General features: G+C 41.2%; 1 protein-coding gene across 2 annotated transcripts in view; it reads left to right on the plus strand.

The window, feature by feature from the left end:
* The first annotated feature begins 13,400 nt into the window (after positions 1-13,400).
* The window catches only part of LOC149458450 (uncharacterized), a 44,255-nt gene continuing 36,599 nt past the window's right edge, over positions 13,401-21,056 (plus strand). The window contains exons 1-2 of one of the 2 annotated variants that reach the window (XM_089682324.1): positions 13,401-13,620; positions 16,832-17,212. In XM_089682324.1, coding sequence (XP_089538450.1) covers positions 16,837-17,212 — 376 coding nt within the window. In that variant the 5' untranslated portion in view covers positions 13,401-13,620; positions 16,832-16,836. The remainder of the gene's footprint in view (positions 13,621-16,831; positions 17,213-21,056) is intronic. The other variant, XM_089682325.1, reaches the window with a different exon arrangement.

The following is a 21,056-nucleotide window of genomic DNA, read 5'->3' on the forward strand; positions in this document are numbered from 1 at the left end:
AATAAATAAAAATAAACCAAAATATCCAAATCAAGGTTTAATCTAGGTCTGTGCCAGGGTTAGTGTCTTGGTCAAGGTCAGGGTCAGTTGTTTTGTTTTTTTTTTGGGGGGGGGGGGTGTTGTTTTTTTTTCAATTTTTAAATAAGTATTAGTATCAGAATAAATTAAAAAAAGCAAATTGCGCACTACGGATTCTGGGCTGTACTACGGGTACAAACAACAACTAACATACACACGTGGTATCGTTGCGATCATCAGATGCAGGAGAAATTATTTTGGGTAGTTGTTTGTTGGTAGGTTATGGTAGTAGCAAGAAATATACAGCTAAATTTAAAAAAAGGGTTTTTTTTTTACCATTTTAGGCCAGTTTTCCTTTGGTTATAAAAAAAAAATCAGGTGATTTCCATTACCATTTACCACTAAATGAAAGCCCAATTTTTCCTGAAAAGAACAAGGTACAATCCACCTGAATGCACAAAGTAGTTGTGATGATATCTACGGTTTTGCTAACACATGTCAAAGTTGTGATTAGGCGTTGAGATTTGTTTTACCCTTAGGCATGAAGGGGTTAATATTATTTGCTACATGTAAGCGATAATTATTATATATATTAATAACAGCAATAAAGGGGCCGTGGCCAATTCATACCATTTGTAAAGTCTGTTGTCTATTTTTTATTTTTTTTACCAATGTTTCAGGTTCTGTCTCTGGTCCCATAAGAATGATTCCCCCCCAGCGCCATCTAGTTACCATAATGTGGTATTTTCCTCATTCACACATTTGATTTGCAGAGAGCATAGATTGAAAACATTCAGTTTTGCCCCAATAGCACAGAAAAATAAATTACATGCAGTTCTAATGATCCACAGCATTTTTTAAAAATACATCCCATGAAGTGAAGAGCCTTTCTCACTGTGGCTGTATTAAAGGATAAAGAGATTACCCAAAAATATGCTTTTATCTCCAAATTTAGTTGCCAGTATAGGGAAGTGGAGAATGTCATTAGAAAATATTGGCCGATGTTACACAAAGATGATATTCTAGCCAAGACGCTACCTGAGAAACCTTCCTTTATATATAGAAAAAGTGATAACTTGAGGGGCTTACTAGTAAAAGGGATTATCTCCCCCCCTAGAAAATCACGGATGTTTGGATTAACAGGTTTCTTCCCATGTAGGAAGTGTAGGATATGTAAAACGACTGGTATTAAAGTGAAAAAGATCTCCACGTTTAAATCTACAGTTACGGGGGAGGAGTTTATGATCAGGAAGTTTATAACATGCAATATGAAGTATGTTACCTACTTGTTGGAATGTCCCTGTAAAATCCAATACGTGGGTAGAACGAAAAGAGATCTTAAAATTCGACTTAAAGAACATGTGGGGAACATAAAAAAAGGAAGGAAGGAACATAGTGTTTCAAAGTATTTCCGTGATTTTCACAATTCGGATCCTAGTGTTCTGAGTTTTTGTGGTATTGATGTTCTTGATACTCATTGGAGGGGATGTAATAAAGTACAGGAAATATCCCGTAATGAAACTTTCTGGATCTTTAAACTTAACACCTTGAAACCTAGGGGTCTTAATATTGATTTGGATTTAAATTGTTTTATTTCTGATTTGTAATTTTAATTTTTAATTTTTTTTTTAATTAAAAAAAATTTAAATTTTTTGTTTTTTGTTTTTGTTTTTTTTATATTTTAATTTTTAGTATGTACTTCTAATATTTTTTAATATTTTATAATTTTTGTGAATGATTTTATTATTTGTAGATTTTTGTAATCAATGGCGAAGGGGTGGTGTTACCCCCGACCTTATGGTTATTTAAAATTGTTCTTTCAGTTTCCAAAATGGCTGCAGGTGGTATAATTATCCTTGGGACTGAAGTATGGCTTGAGGATAACTTAGGGATGAGAGCTATGGTGTGGGGATGTAATATTGCTTCCTCTATGGACTATCTAGCATTGTATATTAGCTTTGGTAGTCATTCATCTTAATTTTCCACTTTGTAAGAGAGCCGCTGAGGTATTTCCACCAGGTTAGGAGTGGGTACTTAAAGAACTGGAACCTTATGTCCGTATCCTTGTTGACAAAGTCCGGAAGTGACGAAACGTGTCCAGGGCACGTGACGTATTGACGTTCCCGGAAGTGCTGCGGCAGCCATTTTGGATTCTGGAATCCCTATGTGTCGGAGGTCTGGAGAGTAACGGTGCACTTCAGGTGTCCCCCAGAGCTACAAAGTGATAGTGCTGGATAGGAGTAGCAAGGGGGAATTACCTGGTGATCGGGAAACCCTCTACACACGGAAAGGGGATCGTATACTAGGCATGAGGAGTTGGATGCTGTTTTGCTGATCTTATCGTTTTTATATGTAAGTGGCTACAATAAATTTTATATATGATTATAATTCACATACTAGAAATAAAGGTACAAATGCGGCGCTCAATAATGGTTGCAGCATATGGAAGATATCTCACAGTGTTAAAACTTCATTAATATGATATATACAGATTAATGTGACTGTTGTGACACAATGAGCAGTAATAAACCTTCCGTGACTGCCGTGACTGTGGTATTAAATGATATTAACAGCAACAAAGCTTATTAGGTATAGATCATGCGGAGTGAAGTGACTGTGGATATACAGTAACCAGAAAATTAATATACGTGACTGTTAAAGCTGGAAGCAATGAGCATACTATGCACCGATTAGAAAATATCTTGTGGTAACGTAAACTTATAGGATATAGTTCATACGAAATGATGTGACTGTGGTGACACAAAGAACAGCCGATAACTTTCGTGACTGCTGTGGCTGGAAGCAATGATCGTACTATGCACTAACCAGATAGCACAGATAAATGTGCGTTGGAGTAAATAAGACCTACTCCTCGGTACTCTGGGAGTGGGAACTCAGCATGCGGATGTGATCATCAGGTGGGGGTACTTCACCAGCTGTCATCTATCCAAAGCAGGTTTCCACATCTCAGGTTAACTGTGTCCAGCAGTACAATTTCCAGCCATCAGGGGGATCATACGAGGCAGATGGAAGCCAGGAAAAGATCCTTCAGGATAAGGACTCTCAGTGCCAGATAAATGAACCCAGAGAGAAAAGAACTCCAATAGTGTAGTATGTTTAATGATCAAAATAGAGGTAACCTCAAAGTACAAGTAAGTAAAAAAAGCCAGCACTTACATCTGAGGTAGTTAGAGAGATACCCTTTCTCATGGAATGTTAACTACTAACGCGTTTCGTGTAATAACACATTTTCAAAGGGAGAGAACCCTGTCCCAAGTGTGTCCTTAAATAAGAAAAGATCAAATGTGCTCATTCTGCACATCTGCGGCATCGCGGGCTTCCCGCGCATGCGCACTAGCGCGTACCGCCCGCGCATGCGCACTAGCGCGTGCGGCGGCCATGTTTTTGGCTTATAATGCATAGAGGACAAACAGCAGTCGCGCATGCCCAGTGAGACCTCCGGTGGCCATTTTGCCGTGGATAAAAACAGTACATCAATGAAGGATGTACACAGGGCGCAGGGGAATGTTCCTAAAAGTTAAAAGGTTTGTCGGGGCATGTGGACGTTTACTCATTCCTCTTTGACGGTGGTGCAATAGAGTCTATGATACTTGATTACCCATCGATAAGGTTATAGCATGATCCAAATCCCTGTACAGGGATCTGATGGGAGCCACAGCACCACCTAGTGACCAAATTTGAAAAAGACAATATGGGGAAAAGGATCTCTTCTGATAAAGCCAGAAAACATATGTGAAGCAAATCTTCTAACAATCTAGGATTAATCATAAATATCGTACAATAAGAAGAATCAATACCTCATAGTGACTGGATGATAATAATTTAAAAAAACTATAAAAACGTGTGTTAAAAAATGAAGATTAATAGAAATTACAAGGTCACTAGGTGGTGCTGTGGCTCCCATCAGATCCCTGTACAGGGATTTGGATCATGCTATAACCTTATCGATGGGTAATCAAGTATCATAGACTCTATTGCACCACCGTCAAAGAGGAATGAGTAAACGTCCACATGCCCCGACAAACCTTTTAACTTTTAGGAACATTCCCCTGCGCCCTGTGTACATCCTTCATTGATGTACTGTTTTTATCCACGGCAAAATAGCCGCCGGAGGTCTCACTGGGCATGCGCGACTGCTGTTTGTCCTCTATGCATTATAAGCCAAAAACATGGCCGCCGCACACGCTAGTGCGCATGCGCGGGAAGCCCGCGATGCCGCAGATGTGCAGAATGAGCACATTTGATCTTTTCTTATTTAAGGACACACTTGGGACAGGGTTCTCTCCCTTTGAAAATGTGTTATTACACGAAACGCGTTAGTAGTTAACATTCCATGAGAAAGGATATCTCCCTAACTACCTCAGATGTAAGTGCTGGCTTTTTTTACTTACTTGTACTTTGATGTTACCTCTATTTTGATCATTAAACATACTACACTATTGGAGTTCTTTTCTCTCTGGGTTCATTTATCTGGCACTGAGAGTCCTTATCCTGAAGGATCTTTTCCTGGCTTCCATCTGCCTCGTATGATCCCCCTGATGGCTGGAAATTGTACTGCTGGACACAGTTAACCTGAGATGTGGAAACCTGCTTTGGATAGATGACAGCTGGTGAAGTACCCCCACCTGATGATCACATCCGCATGCTGAGTTCCCACTCCCAGAGTACCGAGGAGTAGGTCTTATTTACTCCAACGCACATTTATCTGTGCTATCTGGTTAGTGCATAGTACGATCATTGCTTCCAGCCACAGCAGTCACGAAAGTTATCGGCTGTTCTTTGTGTCACCACAGTCACATCATTTCGTATGAACTATATCCTATATGTTTACGTTACCACAAGATATTTTCTAATCGGTGCATAGTATGCTCATTGCTTCCAGCTTTAACAGTCACGTATATTAATTTTCTGGTTACTGTATATCCACAGTCACTTCACTCCGCATGATCTATACCTAATAAGCTTTGTTGCTGTTAATATCATTTAATACCACAGTCACGGCAGTCACGGAAGGTTTATTACTGCTCATTGTGTCACAACAGTCACATTAATCTGTATATATCATATTAATGAAGTTTTAACACTGTGAGATATCTTCCATATGCTGCAATTATTATTGAGCGCTGCATTTGTACCTTTATTTCTGGCATTTCTTGGAGGATCTGAGGTTGTTTCCCTCTTCTATGCTGGCTGCTCCTACCTGTTTTGTACCTAACTAGCCTACTGTCACCCAGCGCTCATATTTCTATTGTTTTTATAATTCACATACTGATTCCTGGTCTGTTTGTGAGGTCCTGCGGAACAAGAGGATACCAATCTAAGGACACTCTGTACATATTTTTTTGATTACAAGCTGGAATCTGTTTGTTTTAGGGTAATTATGCACTTTATATATTGTTTGCAGTGATATTTATTAATTTTCTTTTCACATGAGTGCTGTGACACTGGAGTGTTTTTTTTTTTTTTTGCATGATACACGTGTGGCACTTTAGTTCTGGGATTTAAAAGGTAATATACTATGTTGAGATTTTGTTTTTTGAGGTGTTTGAAGAGCACTTGTGATTGATTTGCATCTTCTTCAGTGGAGTAGGAAGCGTCTTCCTATCAAGAAATTGATCTTTGTTTGGACACATTATTTGGACACTTTGCATATTGGGACTTTATTTTATTTTTGTTCTTTTATATATTAGATATTTTTTATTTTTGGGTAATCTCTTTGGGTCTTGATTTTTTCACTATAATTGTGGGTTTTTGGGTTTAAGTCAATGAACATATGTATTATTAGTACTTCAGGGGAAGGATATTGATATGACTTTAAGGGATTTCTGAGGATTTTATATATATATGTGTGCTGATTTATACTTATTCTGTATTAAAGGCATGGACCTAAAATGTCTTGTTTCCTCCTGCTGGCTACTAAATCACTAAAGACTCGTACACAACAGCCGACATGCTAAAACACGTTCACTTGTGTGTACATTGTCTAGGGGCAGTTTGCTTTTTTTTAACTGTATTGAAGTGTTTCAAAATGGCACCTCATTTAAGTCTATCACTATCCTTATCACAGATTTTTTTTAAATCCAGTAAATCATTGTCAAAATATGCAGTCATTTAAAGAATTCATGGTCCATTGTGGCCATACAGTTTTATTCTAACCTAAATAAAATGTAGAATTCCATGTAATAAAAAGCTTACATGTCTCCGTGTGAAGAAATAAGAAAAAAAAAGACAACCTGTTATAGCCCCAGAAAATTTGGCTTTATATCTTCTCTTGTGGCATTGCTCCCTTGAACAGAGTGTCACTCCATTCCTGCTCCATTAAAATGGTAGCCCAAAAAAAAAAAACTTTTCCCCTGCAAGACAATGGCATAATGTGCTAATATTCATCACATACTAGCACATTATGTGAAATTTACCTTAAAACAAAGTGCTGTCACCGCTGATGGTGCTACCATCTTCACCTGGCCCTTCTTCCCGGGTTTGCAGGCTCTGACGGCTTGATTGGCCAAGCAGCCATGACATCACTGACGCGCATGCATGTGGGAGTCACTTTTTACAGCACACAGCTCTGAAGGAACGTCACAAGCATGCCATTCCTTCAGAGTGCATGCGCCAATGCTGCTACACAAGTAAATATCTCCTAAACGGTGCATGTTTAGGAGTTATTTACAATCCCTACAGGTAAGCCTTATTATAGGCTTACCTGTAGGTGCAAGTACAAAAACAGACTTTACTACCACTGAAGAAGCAAATTGAATTACAGAGTGTTGCAGTTGCACTTCAGTGATCCTTCTACTGGGAAGGTGTCAATATTGGCAGAAAGTCCTGTGTGACATGGCCCCAAATCTGGACCAATGGTGACCCTCTACTATACTTCAACTGGCAATATGAAGCAAAGAAACTGAGAACTTAAATAAGGGGAGGAGAGCTTGTCTGCAATGTGTTTAACACCTCGGTCACATCAAGCCCGACTTTGAAATCATGCGACTTACAGTGAAGTCGCACAATTTCAAAGTTGGGTGAGATGCCGATTTCAGGTGCGATTTGCAAGACACATGACACAGATGTCTATGCAAATTGCACCAAACGTAGTACATGTACTACTTTAGAAATTGTTGCGGCTCTGACCAAGTTGGAACCGCATTGATTTGGCCGCTCCAAATGCGGACAATAGGGTGCGACTTGGCATACAATTTGCAAGTCGCATGGCATGCAAATCGCATGCCAAGTCGCACCCGATGTGACCAGGGTGTAAAGCAACTCTGTTGCTGGGTTAGAAAAGGTTGGTGGAAACTAACTCGCTGGCTGCTGTGGTTGACAAGCGGTAGGCTTGGTCAGTCTGCTAGGTAGGACCTGCATTACTGTGTAGTGAGAGCTGGGACACGGCTAGGTTTGTTTTGTTTGTTTGCTATTTCCCTGCCCTGTTTATTTTGGTTAAACACTGTACAGCACTTTGTATATAGTCTTTTGTAAATAGCACTAATAAACACCTTCACTGTTTGCCACTAATCTCACTGGATTTGGTATCTGTGCCTGAAAGACTGCTTACCCCAGGAGGCATATATTCCGGCTGCCTATCCCCAGCTCACATCGCCATCCCCCAAAACAAGAGCCTTTCTACTCGCCATCACCCAAAACAGGAGCTTTTCTACTCGCCATCCCCCCAAAACAAGGGTCCTTATACTCACTATCCCCTAAATAAGAGTCTTTATACTTGCCATCCCCAAATAAAAGTTCCAAAGGGCGGAAGTAATGTCGGCATAAGCTGCGTCATTAAACCTTGATGCGTTTTGATCAAAGGATCGTCTTCAGGAAGTGCAAAATCCGCCATTATGGAGAAAGTATTTATACCCTGCAGTCACTCAGCCAATTATATACTATATTATAATTTAGTACTGATTGTACTCAGCAATGTTGCAATCTGATATAACTATATTCTAAGCCAAAATGAGTGACACAGCTGCAGTTTAGCTAAGTAATTGGCTGAGTGACTGCAGGGTATAAATACCTTCTCCAAAATGGCAGATTTTGCACTTTCTGAAGACGATTCTTTGATCGAAACACGTCGAGGTTTGATGACGCAACTTCCTCCAACATTACTTCCGCCCTTTAGAACGCACACCGCCTGGAGGATTAGCCACCATAGCAGCGGCCATTTTTTCACCACCTAAGCAACAAAACTGAATATACTAGGTGCCAGGTTATGGGCACTTCTTTTGTGAGTTTTTTTCTTACAGTTATGTCCCCACTATTAAAGTAAAAGCAGTTTTACACTATGGGATGTCTATTTTTGTCCTTTTATACATGCTGAATACATACTTACTTTGCCTGTGGAGGAGAGAGTTGGCTTTGACATAGCACTTTTGGAGGCACAACCGGTTATCATTAGCAACACTGCATACTGGGATAGTCCCAAAAGCGCAAACGGCCATCCTAGAGATAGGTGGTCACGGGATGACGGTGAGTGTAAATCCATGTGGGGCACCAGTCTGAGCACAGTGGAGAACCTGTTATTGTACACAGAGTTCACAATCAAGAATTACAGCACTTTATTTTCACTTACTGGGACTGAATAATCAATATCAGTATCAATATTGTTTTTCAGATATTGCTACAGAGTTTTTCATATGTGCACTATTTATGCGCAGTCCATATGGTATTCACTTTTGGTGTTGTGTTTATTAGTTCACAATTAGGACTGCTACACACAGTTATTTGTTATTGTTGATTATATCCATAAGCGCGGTAGCACTTTCATCATTTTTCGTATAGTTTTTACTATGCGGTTTCCTTTATGGTCATAATTATTACCTTATTGTTTCATCGTTATTACGAAAAATAGAGTGGTTTGAGATCATAGACATGCTATCATATCAATATAGACTAGAATCTCTGAGGAATGTTTCAAACACCTTGTTGAATCTATGCCACAAAGAATTAAGGCAGTTCTGAAGGTAAAAGGGGATCCAACCTGGTAATAGCAAAGTGTACCTAATGAAGTGGCTAACGACTGTACATGCAATTTAATACATTTGTGAACTCTGACTATCATGACATAAGTACATTCTTGTTTGCAAATTGTCTGGGTAATGAAAGTTATATAACCACTTAAGTAACTTAATAACTTCTTTTGATTTTCTAGCAAATCAATAGTGTGTCTACCAAGGTGAGGTACTGGAATGTTACATTTCACAATATTTTATCAGTGGCTAACTCTGGCTACTTATCACAGTGATTTCACCATTGCTACAAAGAGGTTAGCTATATGACAAATGTTGCGTTATTTATTAGTTAAGAAACAAAAAGAAAAGTTGCGCACAATGCACACCTTTGCCCAGTCCACAGTTCAGTCCTACTGATCAAACTCTAAGCCAAGAGTGAAGTTTAAACTGGCCATCTATAATAGATGAAACCCAGGTATTGCAGCTTCTTAACTACTTGCCGACCGCAGATAGCCAAATGATGGTTACACTGCGGCCGGCCAGTTCTGGGAGGGCATCATATGACGTCCTCCCAGAACGCGCTCTCCTGTGCGCACCCGACGATCTCCGTGATTGCTGTGTCCTACAGACAAAGCTGATCACATGATGTGGTGAAAGGCCAATCACAGCGGCCTTTTACCAAGTGATCAGCCGTGTCCAATGACACGCTGATCACCGGGAAATGCAATTGCCAGTTCTCGGCTGCACTTTCCTCACGCTGTCAGAGCGCGAGGAAAGTACTGCCGAGAACCAGCAGTTGGCAGAGCAGGGATCGGCACCGATCATCAGGGCACTGATGATCGGTGCCCAGCAGTGCCACCCATCAGTTCCGCCCACCTGTGCCTGGCAGTGCGCTCACCTGTGCCCAGCAGTGCACCCACCTGTGCCACCTAGCAGTGCCACACACCTGTGCCCAGAAGTGCCACCTACCTGTGCCCAGCAGTGCCACCCACCAGTGCCCATCAGTGCAGCCCAGCAGTGCTGCCAGTCAGTGCCCAGCGGCTGTGCCAGTCAGTGCCCAGCAGTTGCGCCAGTCAATGCCTACCAGTGCCACCAGTCAGTGCCCAACAGTGATGCCAGTCAGTGCCACCTATCAGTGCCGCCTATCCGTGACACCTCATCAGTGCTGATTATCAGTGCCGCCTATCCGCGCCACCTCATTCTCAAAGATTACAACAAAGCCTCCAAAATAGTTTTTAGTCAGTTTCTAGGGCCCTTTTCATCCAGGCTTTCCAATCAGGTCCGCCTCTGTCTTTCCAACCTGACCAGATGCTTAAACTTGAACTGTACTCACCTTGGCTTCAGCAAGGCAGCGTCCTGGAGCTCTCTGCCTGCTCGGGAGTTCAGTCAGATTTGGCATTCCCGAACTTACAGTGAGCTAAACTGAACAGGTGCTAGTGTCACAAAAGTGACATTTGTCCTGTTCTGCTACAATTCAGCAGGTGATCTGTTCACAGATCCCCTGCTGAATGGACCAGTGGATGGCCGTTTAACTGCTTCTCGTCTCGTATAAACATTGGACTGGAAGCTGTGCCAAAGTGGGCTAAAGTACCTCAGCCCATATCGGTGGCTCACAGAGCTTGCACCCCGGAGTCCAGTGATCCGTGTGCCACTTGGACACAACAGATCACATTACCGTTGTGTCTCAGTGATCACATGGTATTTTACCATGTGATTGCTGTGTCCAATCACATAGTAAACAATAGAAACCGAAAGTAAAGAATGGTTCTCTTTGCTCTCATACAGACCAGATGTGAGAGTAGAGAGAACCATTCCTGCAGCCTGTGAGTGTACAACAGCCTTACCAGCACCCTGATTACCACCATATGCCTTACCAGCACCCTGATCACTGCCATCTCCATAGTAATGCCCTGATCACTACCATACCCATACCAGCAATCTGATCACCCCCATACCAGCGTCCTGATCACTGACCTACATCATACCAGCGTCTGTCATCTTAGGGTCTCAACTGATCAATTTTCAAATATATATCCCATAGTTTGTAGACTCTATAACTTTCACCATAATAATAATAAAAAATAATATACACTGTTTTTGGTTATTTTTACCCCAAAATATGTAGCAAAATACATTTTGGCTTATATTTATGAAGATAGATTATTTTTGTATAGCAAAAACTAAACAGTTGGGTTTTTTGTTTTGTTTTGTTTTTTTTCACAATTGTCAGTATTTTTTTCATTTACATAGCAAAAAAAATTAAAAATAACAGTGGTAATTAAATACCACCAAAAGAAAGCTCTATCTGTCTCAAAAAATTATAAAAATGTCATATGTACACAGTGTTTGCATGACTGAGTAAATGTCACTCAAAATGTGACAGCGCTGAAAGCTGGAAATTGGCCTGGACTGGAAGGGGGTGAAAGTGTCCAGACTTGAAGTGGTTAAGGACCTAAAAGCTTAGAAACTCCGGCTGCCTGTTTACATAAGTAAACTTGCAGCCTGCCAAGGTCTGCTCTCCATAAAACCCTAAGATTTCAATAACTGTGCTGTGAATGTTGAAAATGTCATTACTCCACAATACTTAAAGATACAGAGATGAATAGGGTCTTGTTTTAAATGCTTTTACTACTTGTTGTGAATATGTAACTACTTTACATCATCAAAGACTCACTTTTAAGACAGTAATACCCAGTACTGAAAGAATGCAAACACCAACAATAAGCACACCGACTTAGTGCAATAAAATAAGATAGGTTTACTTAAGAATAATCCATAAAATGCACTCACAAGTTAAGCAGAATAGTGCAGTTGTCACCAGCCTACACAAAGTGAAGACGGTACATGGAAACAGCCAATCATGGCCAGCAGTGTAAAGCTAAAAAGCCAAGCATTACTCTGTTGCTCTCCCATGCTGCACTTTGTGTACAGTGGTGGCATCCAGATTACTGATAGTGCAGTAGCACAGATTTTTGAAAGATGCAGATTAACCAGGCAATATGTTTCAGCATGTATCCTCCTTTCTCAAAGCTTGATAAAGTTGAATTCACCCATGTAAAGCATTGCCTGCTTACAACTGTAGTAGCAATTTTGGTAAACCAGAGGAAACTCCGGACACGGACTCTTAAGAAATACAACTGATTTATTAAAAACAGCTCTGTTTTGACTCAACAGATGGCTTGTGCTCTCATCTGCTAAGTGAGTTGTAGAAAACTTCTTACAAGCATTTATACCAACGATTACGTCACAAGGCATACATTTCTTCTTTCACTTTCTATACACTCAAACGTTTTCCTAAACTCTACAGAATAACATTGGACAGCAGCTACAGATAGGAATACCAGCTGGTACACATTATACTCACAGGAAATAAGGGAGGGGGGAAGATGAGCCAAAAACCTTGCTTTTACAAACACAGGCTGCTAGAAGTGTTAGAGTTTAAAGGGGAACTCTACAACATCTGGGTGCTACCACAAAACTACTGATACTGTGATATCTAGTCTATAGTGAGGGGGACCAAAAGCAAACACAAATCCCTTGCTCTTAAGCAAAGTTTAGTATGCCTTTTATAAAGCAGAAGGGTTTGGTCAAGAGTGGCAGTTAGGTGTTGTCAGGGTCCTGTCCACGGTAGAAGTTCTGGAAGATCTGGCTTTTTTGCCAATACTCTACATGGCTGCAGAAGGACACATCAGCCTCAGTCTGGTGCCAGACGGTCTTTATAAGGAGGCTCATCACTTCCTCTGGTTGCTGGATGATCTCTAGCTCCCCGTGCCTTGTTCCTGTTTCCTGTGACCTGTGACTTCCTGATACCGACTTGGCTTGCACTTGGACCTGTCTGCTCTACTGAACCCCTGATCTGACCTCGGCTTGGCTAAAGGATACTCTCTCTCTCTCTCTCTCTCTCTCTCTCTCGCTCCTCCGTGTATGACCTCGGCTATCCCACCTGACCACGTCTGCTCTGATTCCCACCTGGTACCTGACCTTGGCTTGAAAAGGTTATCCAGTAAATCTCTAATCCTGTAAGGGCTTGTATACCACGCACAGGCGCCACCAGTCTGCAGACCTGTCTCCGTAACCAGCTGTGCTTCTGAGTGGACCACCAAACAGCACTCCTACAGGCGACCTGTGCCACTTTGGGCCTGACTCCCGCTGTCCCACTTTCAGGGGAGTCTGGAACTTAGCCGCAAGGGAAGCCCTCTCTCCACTGGCCTCCACCACCAGGTACGTGATAGGTGTTCCCAAACCATGGTTTCCCTCTACCCACCACAGGAGCTTGGGTGAATATATGAGGTGAAGGAGACAAAAAAAAAACTCCAAAATGATGAATCAATTAGATTACTATGTGCAAATGATTGGCTTTCATTATCTTATATTCAACTGCCAAAAAAAGACATCAATTTTAAATTGAACGGTTTAATCAATTTATCCTTTTGGCCCTCTTTCTCGGTTCACATATTCAATTCCTTGCAGCTTAATAGGTTTGTTGAACCTTGAATATCATGATCTAAGTACATTCCTGTGTGCAGAATGTCCCAATTTAGAAAACTATATAGCTAGATAAGTAACTAATTAACTTTTCTTTCTCTCTCTCTCTCTTTAGCACAGCATTAGTGTGTCAGATGAGAGAATTGTGGCTGAGGTATGTAGGGCTGTCTCTTTACCATACTTTTAATGTAGTTTTTTTTTGGGCTGCACATTTTAGCCCAGGATCCTGCATTCACTATATCTGGTCTCCCACATTACAATGAACATGGAAATGCAATTATTTTAGTAAATATAAACTACTAAATACCTTTTTTCATCAGCAGTTAGAGCAGTCATGTGACTTCTATCAATGTCCAGCAGAGCACTGGTTAAAGCTTGTAAGAAGAGTTTCCATTCTCACCTGATTGTCCTGTGAGGCTGCAGGACCACTGATCCTCTGTCTGGACAGTGCTGATTGGCCCTGTGCTGATCACATGCACTCTCCTAAGAAAATAAAAAGCTCTCTAGCCAAACAAATCAAACTGAGCATGTACAGCTTGCCCCCAAGGCTCTGTTCTATCAGGAAATGGACTGGGAACAGTAGACAGGGAGAGTCAGAGAAGACAGGATCAAATATATTTTTTTACACAGTGCAGAGGATTAACCTCTTTAGGTTCCACAGTGAGTATAACAAGTATGCTTCACTGCATATACAGACTGATTTTACTGTTGTGGGTTTAGTAACACTTTCATGCAATTGTTGATTTATATAATCAGTTTCTTAATGAGGTGTTAGGCTGGCTAAATTATGTGGGTGAGCAGTCAAGGGGTTTTCTGGTAATTCTTGAATGAGACAACTGTCAGGATGAGGTTTAAGTTTGGGTGGTGCAGGGTTTACAATTTCTAGGTGTTTGCCTTTTGGCGAATGGGAAAACTAAATAGCCAGTTTGCCTCTCCACCACTGCGAATCTCCAGCTGTGCAGGAAGTATTACTACCACCACTAATCAATGACAGCTTTCCACTCAGGGCTGTGGTTGCTGAGATGTCGGTAGCAGATGGCATCCTAGTAACCAATAACATATTCTGGGCCCCATTTAGCTGTAAATGGTGGGGCCATGGATGCTGGCTGATGTCATTGACTAAATAAGGCCAATGACTTCGGCTAGCATTTCAACTCCTCTGGGGAGAGGATTGCTGTGGGACACTGACTTCATTATTTTGGACATCATGGAACATTAATTTTTTGCAAGTTGGGATTCATTTTTATTAACATTAATAACAATATTTACATTTAACTTTTCTGTGAATCATTAACTAGGGGCATTATGTACTCCTTACTCATTTATGTGCCAGATATTGGGAGCCCCTTTATTTAAAGATGGCTTCAAGATTGTGAAAAGTCACCCCCCCCCTCCCCACTAGGCCAGGGATGTGGGGATGACATCCTTGTCCTCATCCACATGGGGACAATGTGCTTTGTCAGGGTGACACCCCACCATGGAACCCCCCCCCCATGTTGAAGAAATGTATCCTTGTATGGTTCAGGAGGGGGATGGCACACACTTGCTACCGACCCCCCCCCCCTTTTCTGGACAGGCAGGCATGTTTGGATAAGGATGCCTGCTTGTGCCCCAAATGAATTCTAGAGGTATTCTAGGACACCCTTTTATGAATTTTCGTGTGCGGTATCTCCTTACAGTCCAAATCAGACCCTGTCTTGGATCTGGGAACTAACAGGTTTAGGGCATCCCCCAAGCATGTAATTTGAAGGAACTGTGCACTTTTTAATGTTGCCTTTTAAGCCTCTTTAAAAGTGTTGCTCTCCACCAAACGATTGTTTTTAAATCTTTTTTTTGCATTGGTACATGTTCTACCTGGTAGTGCCCAGCTCCTCATGCCTTTTGATGATTATCTCTTTCCCATTATCCTTAAAGATAAGTAAAATTAATTTGCAAGAATTATCTCCTCTAGATTTGAATCAGATTCGGAGAATCTTTCCAGTTTCCAAACTTTTTTGAACTGTTTGGTGAACGCTCTTCAAATGAACATTCGGATTATTACTATTGCAAAAACTCTCCGTAATGCACATCTCATGCAGACATCGACAGATTCCTAAAATTATGATTGCTTGCTTGGTGATTTTCTCACCAGATGTAGCAACAAGCAACAGCTGCCACTTGTACCAGGCCATTTATGACCAGCTTTTGTTGTGGCTGTTGTTATTCTTGTACATTTGAATTATCTGCTCATTTATTGATTTGGCAATGTCCCTTCACAATAGAGTTGTATTGTAGTTGAAAACCATTTCCATGTTCTTCTTACTTTTTGTATGCAAATACTGATACAGTGGTGGATTTGTATGGCCTATATACACACGCTGCTATACCACAAACCTTATTGCAGTGCACCACAATGGGTTGTGTATGTATCATCTTAAAAAGTCACCCCAACATGCATACAAAGTGGAGCACAACAATGAAAAAAACAGATCACAGGCTATATCTCCTCTGATAGGAAGTATTCAGTAAAGTTCCTTTTTTTAATACGGACTCAACTTCCTTGATTTTGGCACAAAGTCCTGCCCTATAGGGATAGGTGATGCTTAACCCAAACGTCAGGTATGTCAAGCCTTTGCAACAAAGGGAACCAGGTTCAGAGGTGCATATATATTAGAATATACACTCACTGGCCACTTTATTAGGTACACCTGTTCAATTGCTTGGTAACACAAATTGCTAATCAGCCAATCACATGGCAGAAACTCAATGCATCTAGACGTGGTGAAGACGACATGCTGAAATTCAAACCAAGCATCAGAAAGGGGATTTAAGTCACTGAATGTGGCATGGTTGTTGGTACCAGACAGGCTTGTCTGGGTATTTCAAAAACTGCTGATCTACTGGGATTTCCATGCACAACCATCTCTAGGGTTTACAGAGAATTGGCAGAAAGAGAAAATATCCAGTGAGCGGCAGCTGTGTGGATGAAAATGCCTTGTTGAGGTCAGAGGAGAATAGGCAGACTGGTTTGAGATGATAGAAAGGCAACAGTAACTCATGTCAATATGGATTAAAATTTCTGAGGAATGTTTCCAACACCTTGTTAAATCTATGCCATGAAGAATTAAGGCAGTTCTGAAGGCAAAAAGGGGTCCAACCCGCTACTAGCAAGGTGCACCTAATAAATTGGCCGGTGAGTGTACTTTTCAGCCTAACAAATACCTTTTTAATAGTTGGGACCTGACAGGTTCACTTTAAGGTATCTAAGACTGTTTGCCTATAGGCTACAATAATGGCAGTCTGGCCCTGGCTCTACAAGTAACTGGGTACTCTGTTTTCTATGTTAAAAAGCATATACTGTTAATTGTTTTTCATACATTTTATAGGAGATATGGAAGAACTTCCCTATGCACTGTTGTCCCATACTGGTGGATCTCGGGGTTTTCCAAAACATTTTGAAATTATTGTAAAACAGCACTTCCATATTGTATACTGGGATGAGTTAAACAACAACCGAGAGCTATATGCCCCAAAAGTACAGGCTCTCTTGTTGTGGTGGCACCTGCCTGTAGTGACCAAGGAACTTTTAGATTCTCTTCCCAATCTCAAAGTGATATCGAGCTCTGGAGTAGGTGTGGATCACATGGATCTGAAGCTGATATCAAGCTATGGTATAAAAGTCACCAATACACCAGGTGTGGGAGATGATGCCACTGCAGATATGGGAATGGCTCTGATGCTGGCATCTGCCAGAAATATAGTAGAAGGTAAAATATCTGTTCCACCATATACAAGTTTGCATTCTATTTTCACTTTTCTGTACTTCAAGGTGATCTATTAGCAAAGCTTCTAATGGGTTATCTACACTGCCTGGATATTTGTCAAACTGTCCCTTAAATGTCTGCATAATTAAAGGCACTGCCATGTCACAACTGACCTTCAGAAGCATACAAAGATCACAGTCTATTTTTTCACTACCTCCATTTTTCTGGTGTTATCTGATTAAAAAAAAAACACTTTACCTTTGTTTTAAGTTTTACTAGATTTGTAGAAAGTTGGAGTTTGTTATACATTTTATTAGCTAATTTAATGAGGAAATTCAGGCCCCTTTAGGTTTGGCCTCGCCACTCCAGCACTGCTATCTTTACTAGTCTTATGTGTTTCACAAATGTGCTTAAATGCTGTGCCCAGCCTTTGGGTCCTGGCAAAGCCCTGTGGCACATATGCACACAGACAATGGATTTCCATGCATGTGCAGACCACAAGTTTTAGGACTTCAATACCAATACACTTGCATAGGAAAGCCCGCATGTGTGAAGATGTGCTGCAGGGCTCTGCAGAAACATGTAAGCTAGTCAGTAACTGCAGCCAATCGCATGCAAAATGTTTCTAATATTCTGACAAACGCAGGTGTCAGCTGTTTGAAAACAATAGCCACCGGGTGATACTTCCATCCATGCTATTAACATGGATGAAGGATTCTGCTAGATTTCATTTTGTTCAGCCTGCAGGCCTGAACTTACAGTGGACAGGACCTGATGAGGAACTCTGAGACTAGTTCCTCACCAGGGTTGCCTGTGATTTACAGAAAATGGCAGTGGGTGGACTCCATAGCAGCTATTCAGTCCAAATAGCAGCTTTGAAATCTGCCCACCACCATTTGCTGTCAATCACAAGCAAGGTGAACCTGATGGATAACTAGTGTTAGAGATCCCCATCAGGTTCTGCCCACCTGACAACTCAAATTCATGGGCACTGCAACAGCTGTGTGGGTGGAGCTTGATGGGGAACTCTAAAACTAGATGTCTGGTCTACCTTGCCTGTGATTGACAGTGCACAGCAGGGGGTGCATTTCACTATTGCACTGAAGAGCGGCTATAGATTCTCCCACTGGCGTGATATCAGTCAAAAGTAAAGAAGGCCTGATGGAACTCTAGTCTTAGTTCCCCACCAGTCTTCGTTCACCCCCAGTACGAAACTCCTTGGCCATATTGCTGTCAGTGTGATGGCCAGAGTGGCTGGGGCGGAAGGATAGGAGTGAGTGCACTGAGGAAGCAATATCCAGTGTGGACACTTCTCCCTCAGTGCTGGCCAGGATTTACAAATTCTTGTACTTGTCTTGGACAGGTACATAAATTGGGAACATTCACTGTCACTTTAGGTGATGTGCTCCTAAGGAATTCTAAGGGTTTTTAAGACACCCTTTAGGAATTCCCTGGACTATGTTTAATCATTAATAATTTATTGAGAATTATCATGCTACAGTGAGGAAAGCAAAAACAAGAGAAAAATATATCCTCATTAAAGATAGGACCTGGAAGGAGGAAAGGGAAAAGACCATGGAGCACAAGGGGCAGGGGAATGGAAAAATGCATAGTGACTCCCAAAACACAGCTTTAAGTTTTTGACTTATCATAATCCCATTTGCACAACTCCTGAATTAACAAGAATAACAAATAGATTATTATTTGAGGATTACACCTATCACAATTAAACAAGTGTTCCCTGACATAGAGCACCTAGAAAAGCACATCATTGTAATATTGCCCTACTTCTAACTAAGAAGCTTTGCGAAATGAAATGAATAAAGATAATTTATGACATCATAAAACCATCACAAATGTAAAAGTATCTTTAAAAATCTTAAAGTTTACTATGCCCACCAGAGAAACTGTTTCAGAGAGATTACTGTACAAAGCTGCACTCAGTCTAAAGTAAAGTACACTCTATGAGAAAATCGGAAGAAATTCCTAATTTTCATAGTGTACACAACTTTCGACATCCGATTCCGACTTTCCAAACAAAAATTTCAGAAGGGACAAACTCCAAATTTTTTTTTGTCTGTGAACACAACTAACAATTTTTGTTTAATGTGTACTGGTTTTGTACAAGAGAAATCGAATACGAAAGACTGCACATGATCAAAAAAACACAACAAAAATCTATTCTACAACATTTCTAGGGCAAACAAAAAAGTCTTTGTCGTTGGAGAATTTTCATACAGTTTGTGCCATCCTTGGGTTCAACTTGCTGTGAAATATCAAGGAAAAACGAATGATCATTTTTTTTTTTAAAGCGTGTACCCAACTTTAGACTAAATATGTCCTATTTACCACAATAGTAATACCACAAGGTATTTAGGAGTAAATAAGAAATGTGGAATAACTGATCAGTAAGGGAAGAAACATTGTCTCAGTTGACAATTTCAAGGTTGGTCCAGTGCAGGCAAAGAAACAATTATATGAGCAATGTGGGGGTTTTTTATTGGCTTCAAAAGAAACTATATTGCATCTTCAGCAATTCTGCCTAAGGTTTTATCATAACACTTACATAAAAGTAATTTCTGACATAACTTTCACAATTTACTAGTTAGCTGGTTCATATTTGATAATTGTATATGACATAAAGATTTACACTCTGTGTAAGTTATTTACCTTAAAGTAGAATTCTGGGCTTTACCTAACTGGTCTTAAAAGCACTCCCTAGCAGGGGCGGACTGACCATTTGGAAACTCGGGAACTGCCTAAGGGCCTGGGGTCAGTAGGGGGCCCCATGAGATGCCCCTGGTACCTTTTTCATAGGTTTTTTTAAATTTGGGCAAGGACACAGGGGCCCCATGATCCCCTATTGCCCGGGGGCCCCATGAGGTGTCAGTCCGCCACTGCTCCCTACCACTTCCTAACACCTATTCTGATTAACCTATGTAAGAAAGTGGTATATAGTTACCTATTTTCAGCCCGTTTGGTCACATGATCTCTCATGTCAGCCAGCACAGGCTGCATGGGAGAGAGCTCCCGACAACTGTTGGCTATACCTGGGAGTAGTGATGCCACCCATTGTCCGTGCTCCCCTGCTGCAGCCACTGGCAGACACAGAGGAAGTATACAGATCTTCCTTACACAGGTTAGTTAGTACAGGTGTTAGGAGTGGGGAGGGGATGTTTTTGAGACTATCAAGGTAAAGCTCAGAGATCTACTTTAAAAGAAAAGTAGGACTCCGCCCCCCCAATTATACTTACCTAGCTGGATACAGCATCAGTCTGATTCTGCATCTGTCCCACGCTGGCTCTAGCTGTGAGAACTCAGTGATCACATGACCACTGATTGCTGACTTCTCACAGCTGCTCTGAGCAGAGAGCGGTGACTGTCAGTCACTGCTGTCTGCTCTGCCCCCCACCACTGGAGTGCTGGGCGGTGGAGGGGGTGGGGACAGCTGGCTCAGATCGCTGAGAGGCAGAGCCAGGTGCTGTTCCAGACTCTGGGGTGGATCCCAACTTTAAAGTCAGGATCTTTCCCCAGCCTGGACCATAATGTCTACCGACAACGGGTTTCAGCCCGCTGTCAGCTGAAAATGGGTCACAGGAGTGTGTGTAAATATCCACTTGTCATCTCCATTGCAGGCTAATGTGATAATAATTGTATTTAAGCTACAAATGTAGTAAAATATTACAACTGTCATTTGTATAATTTGAAGTTACACTAGGAAGGTAAATATAAGATATATGTTGGGTTTACATATGATTGTAATGTCAATGTAAAAGAGTGCCCCTTTAAATCACTGCCTGTGGGTTCTGTAATATTGTGTTTGAGCTGAGTATATTACCTTTTACCC

This window comes from Staurois parvus, unplaced genomic scaffold (assembly GCF_062004578.1).
Source record: "Staurois parvus isolate SC_StPar_1 unplaced genomic scaffold, SC_StPar_1.0 ptg000287l, whole genome shotgun sequence".
NCBI classification, from domain to species: domain Eukaryota; kingdom Metazoa; phylum Chordata; class Amphibia; order Anura; family Ranidae; genus Staurois; species Staurois parvus.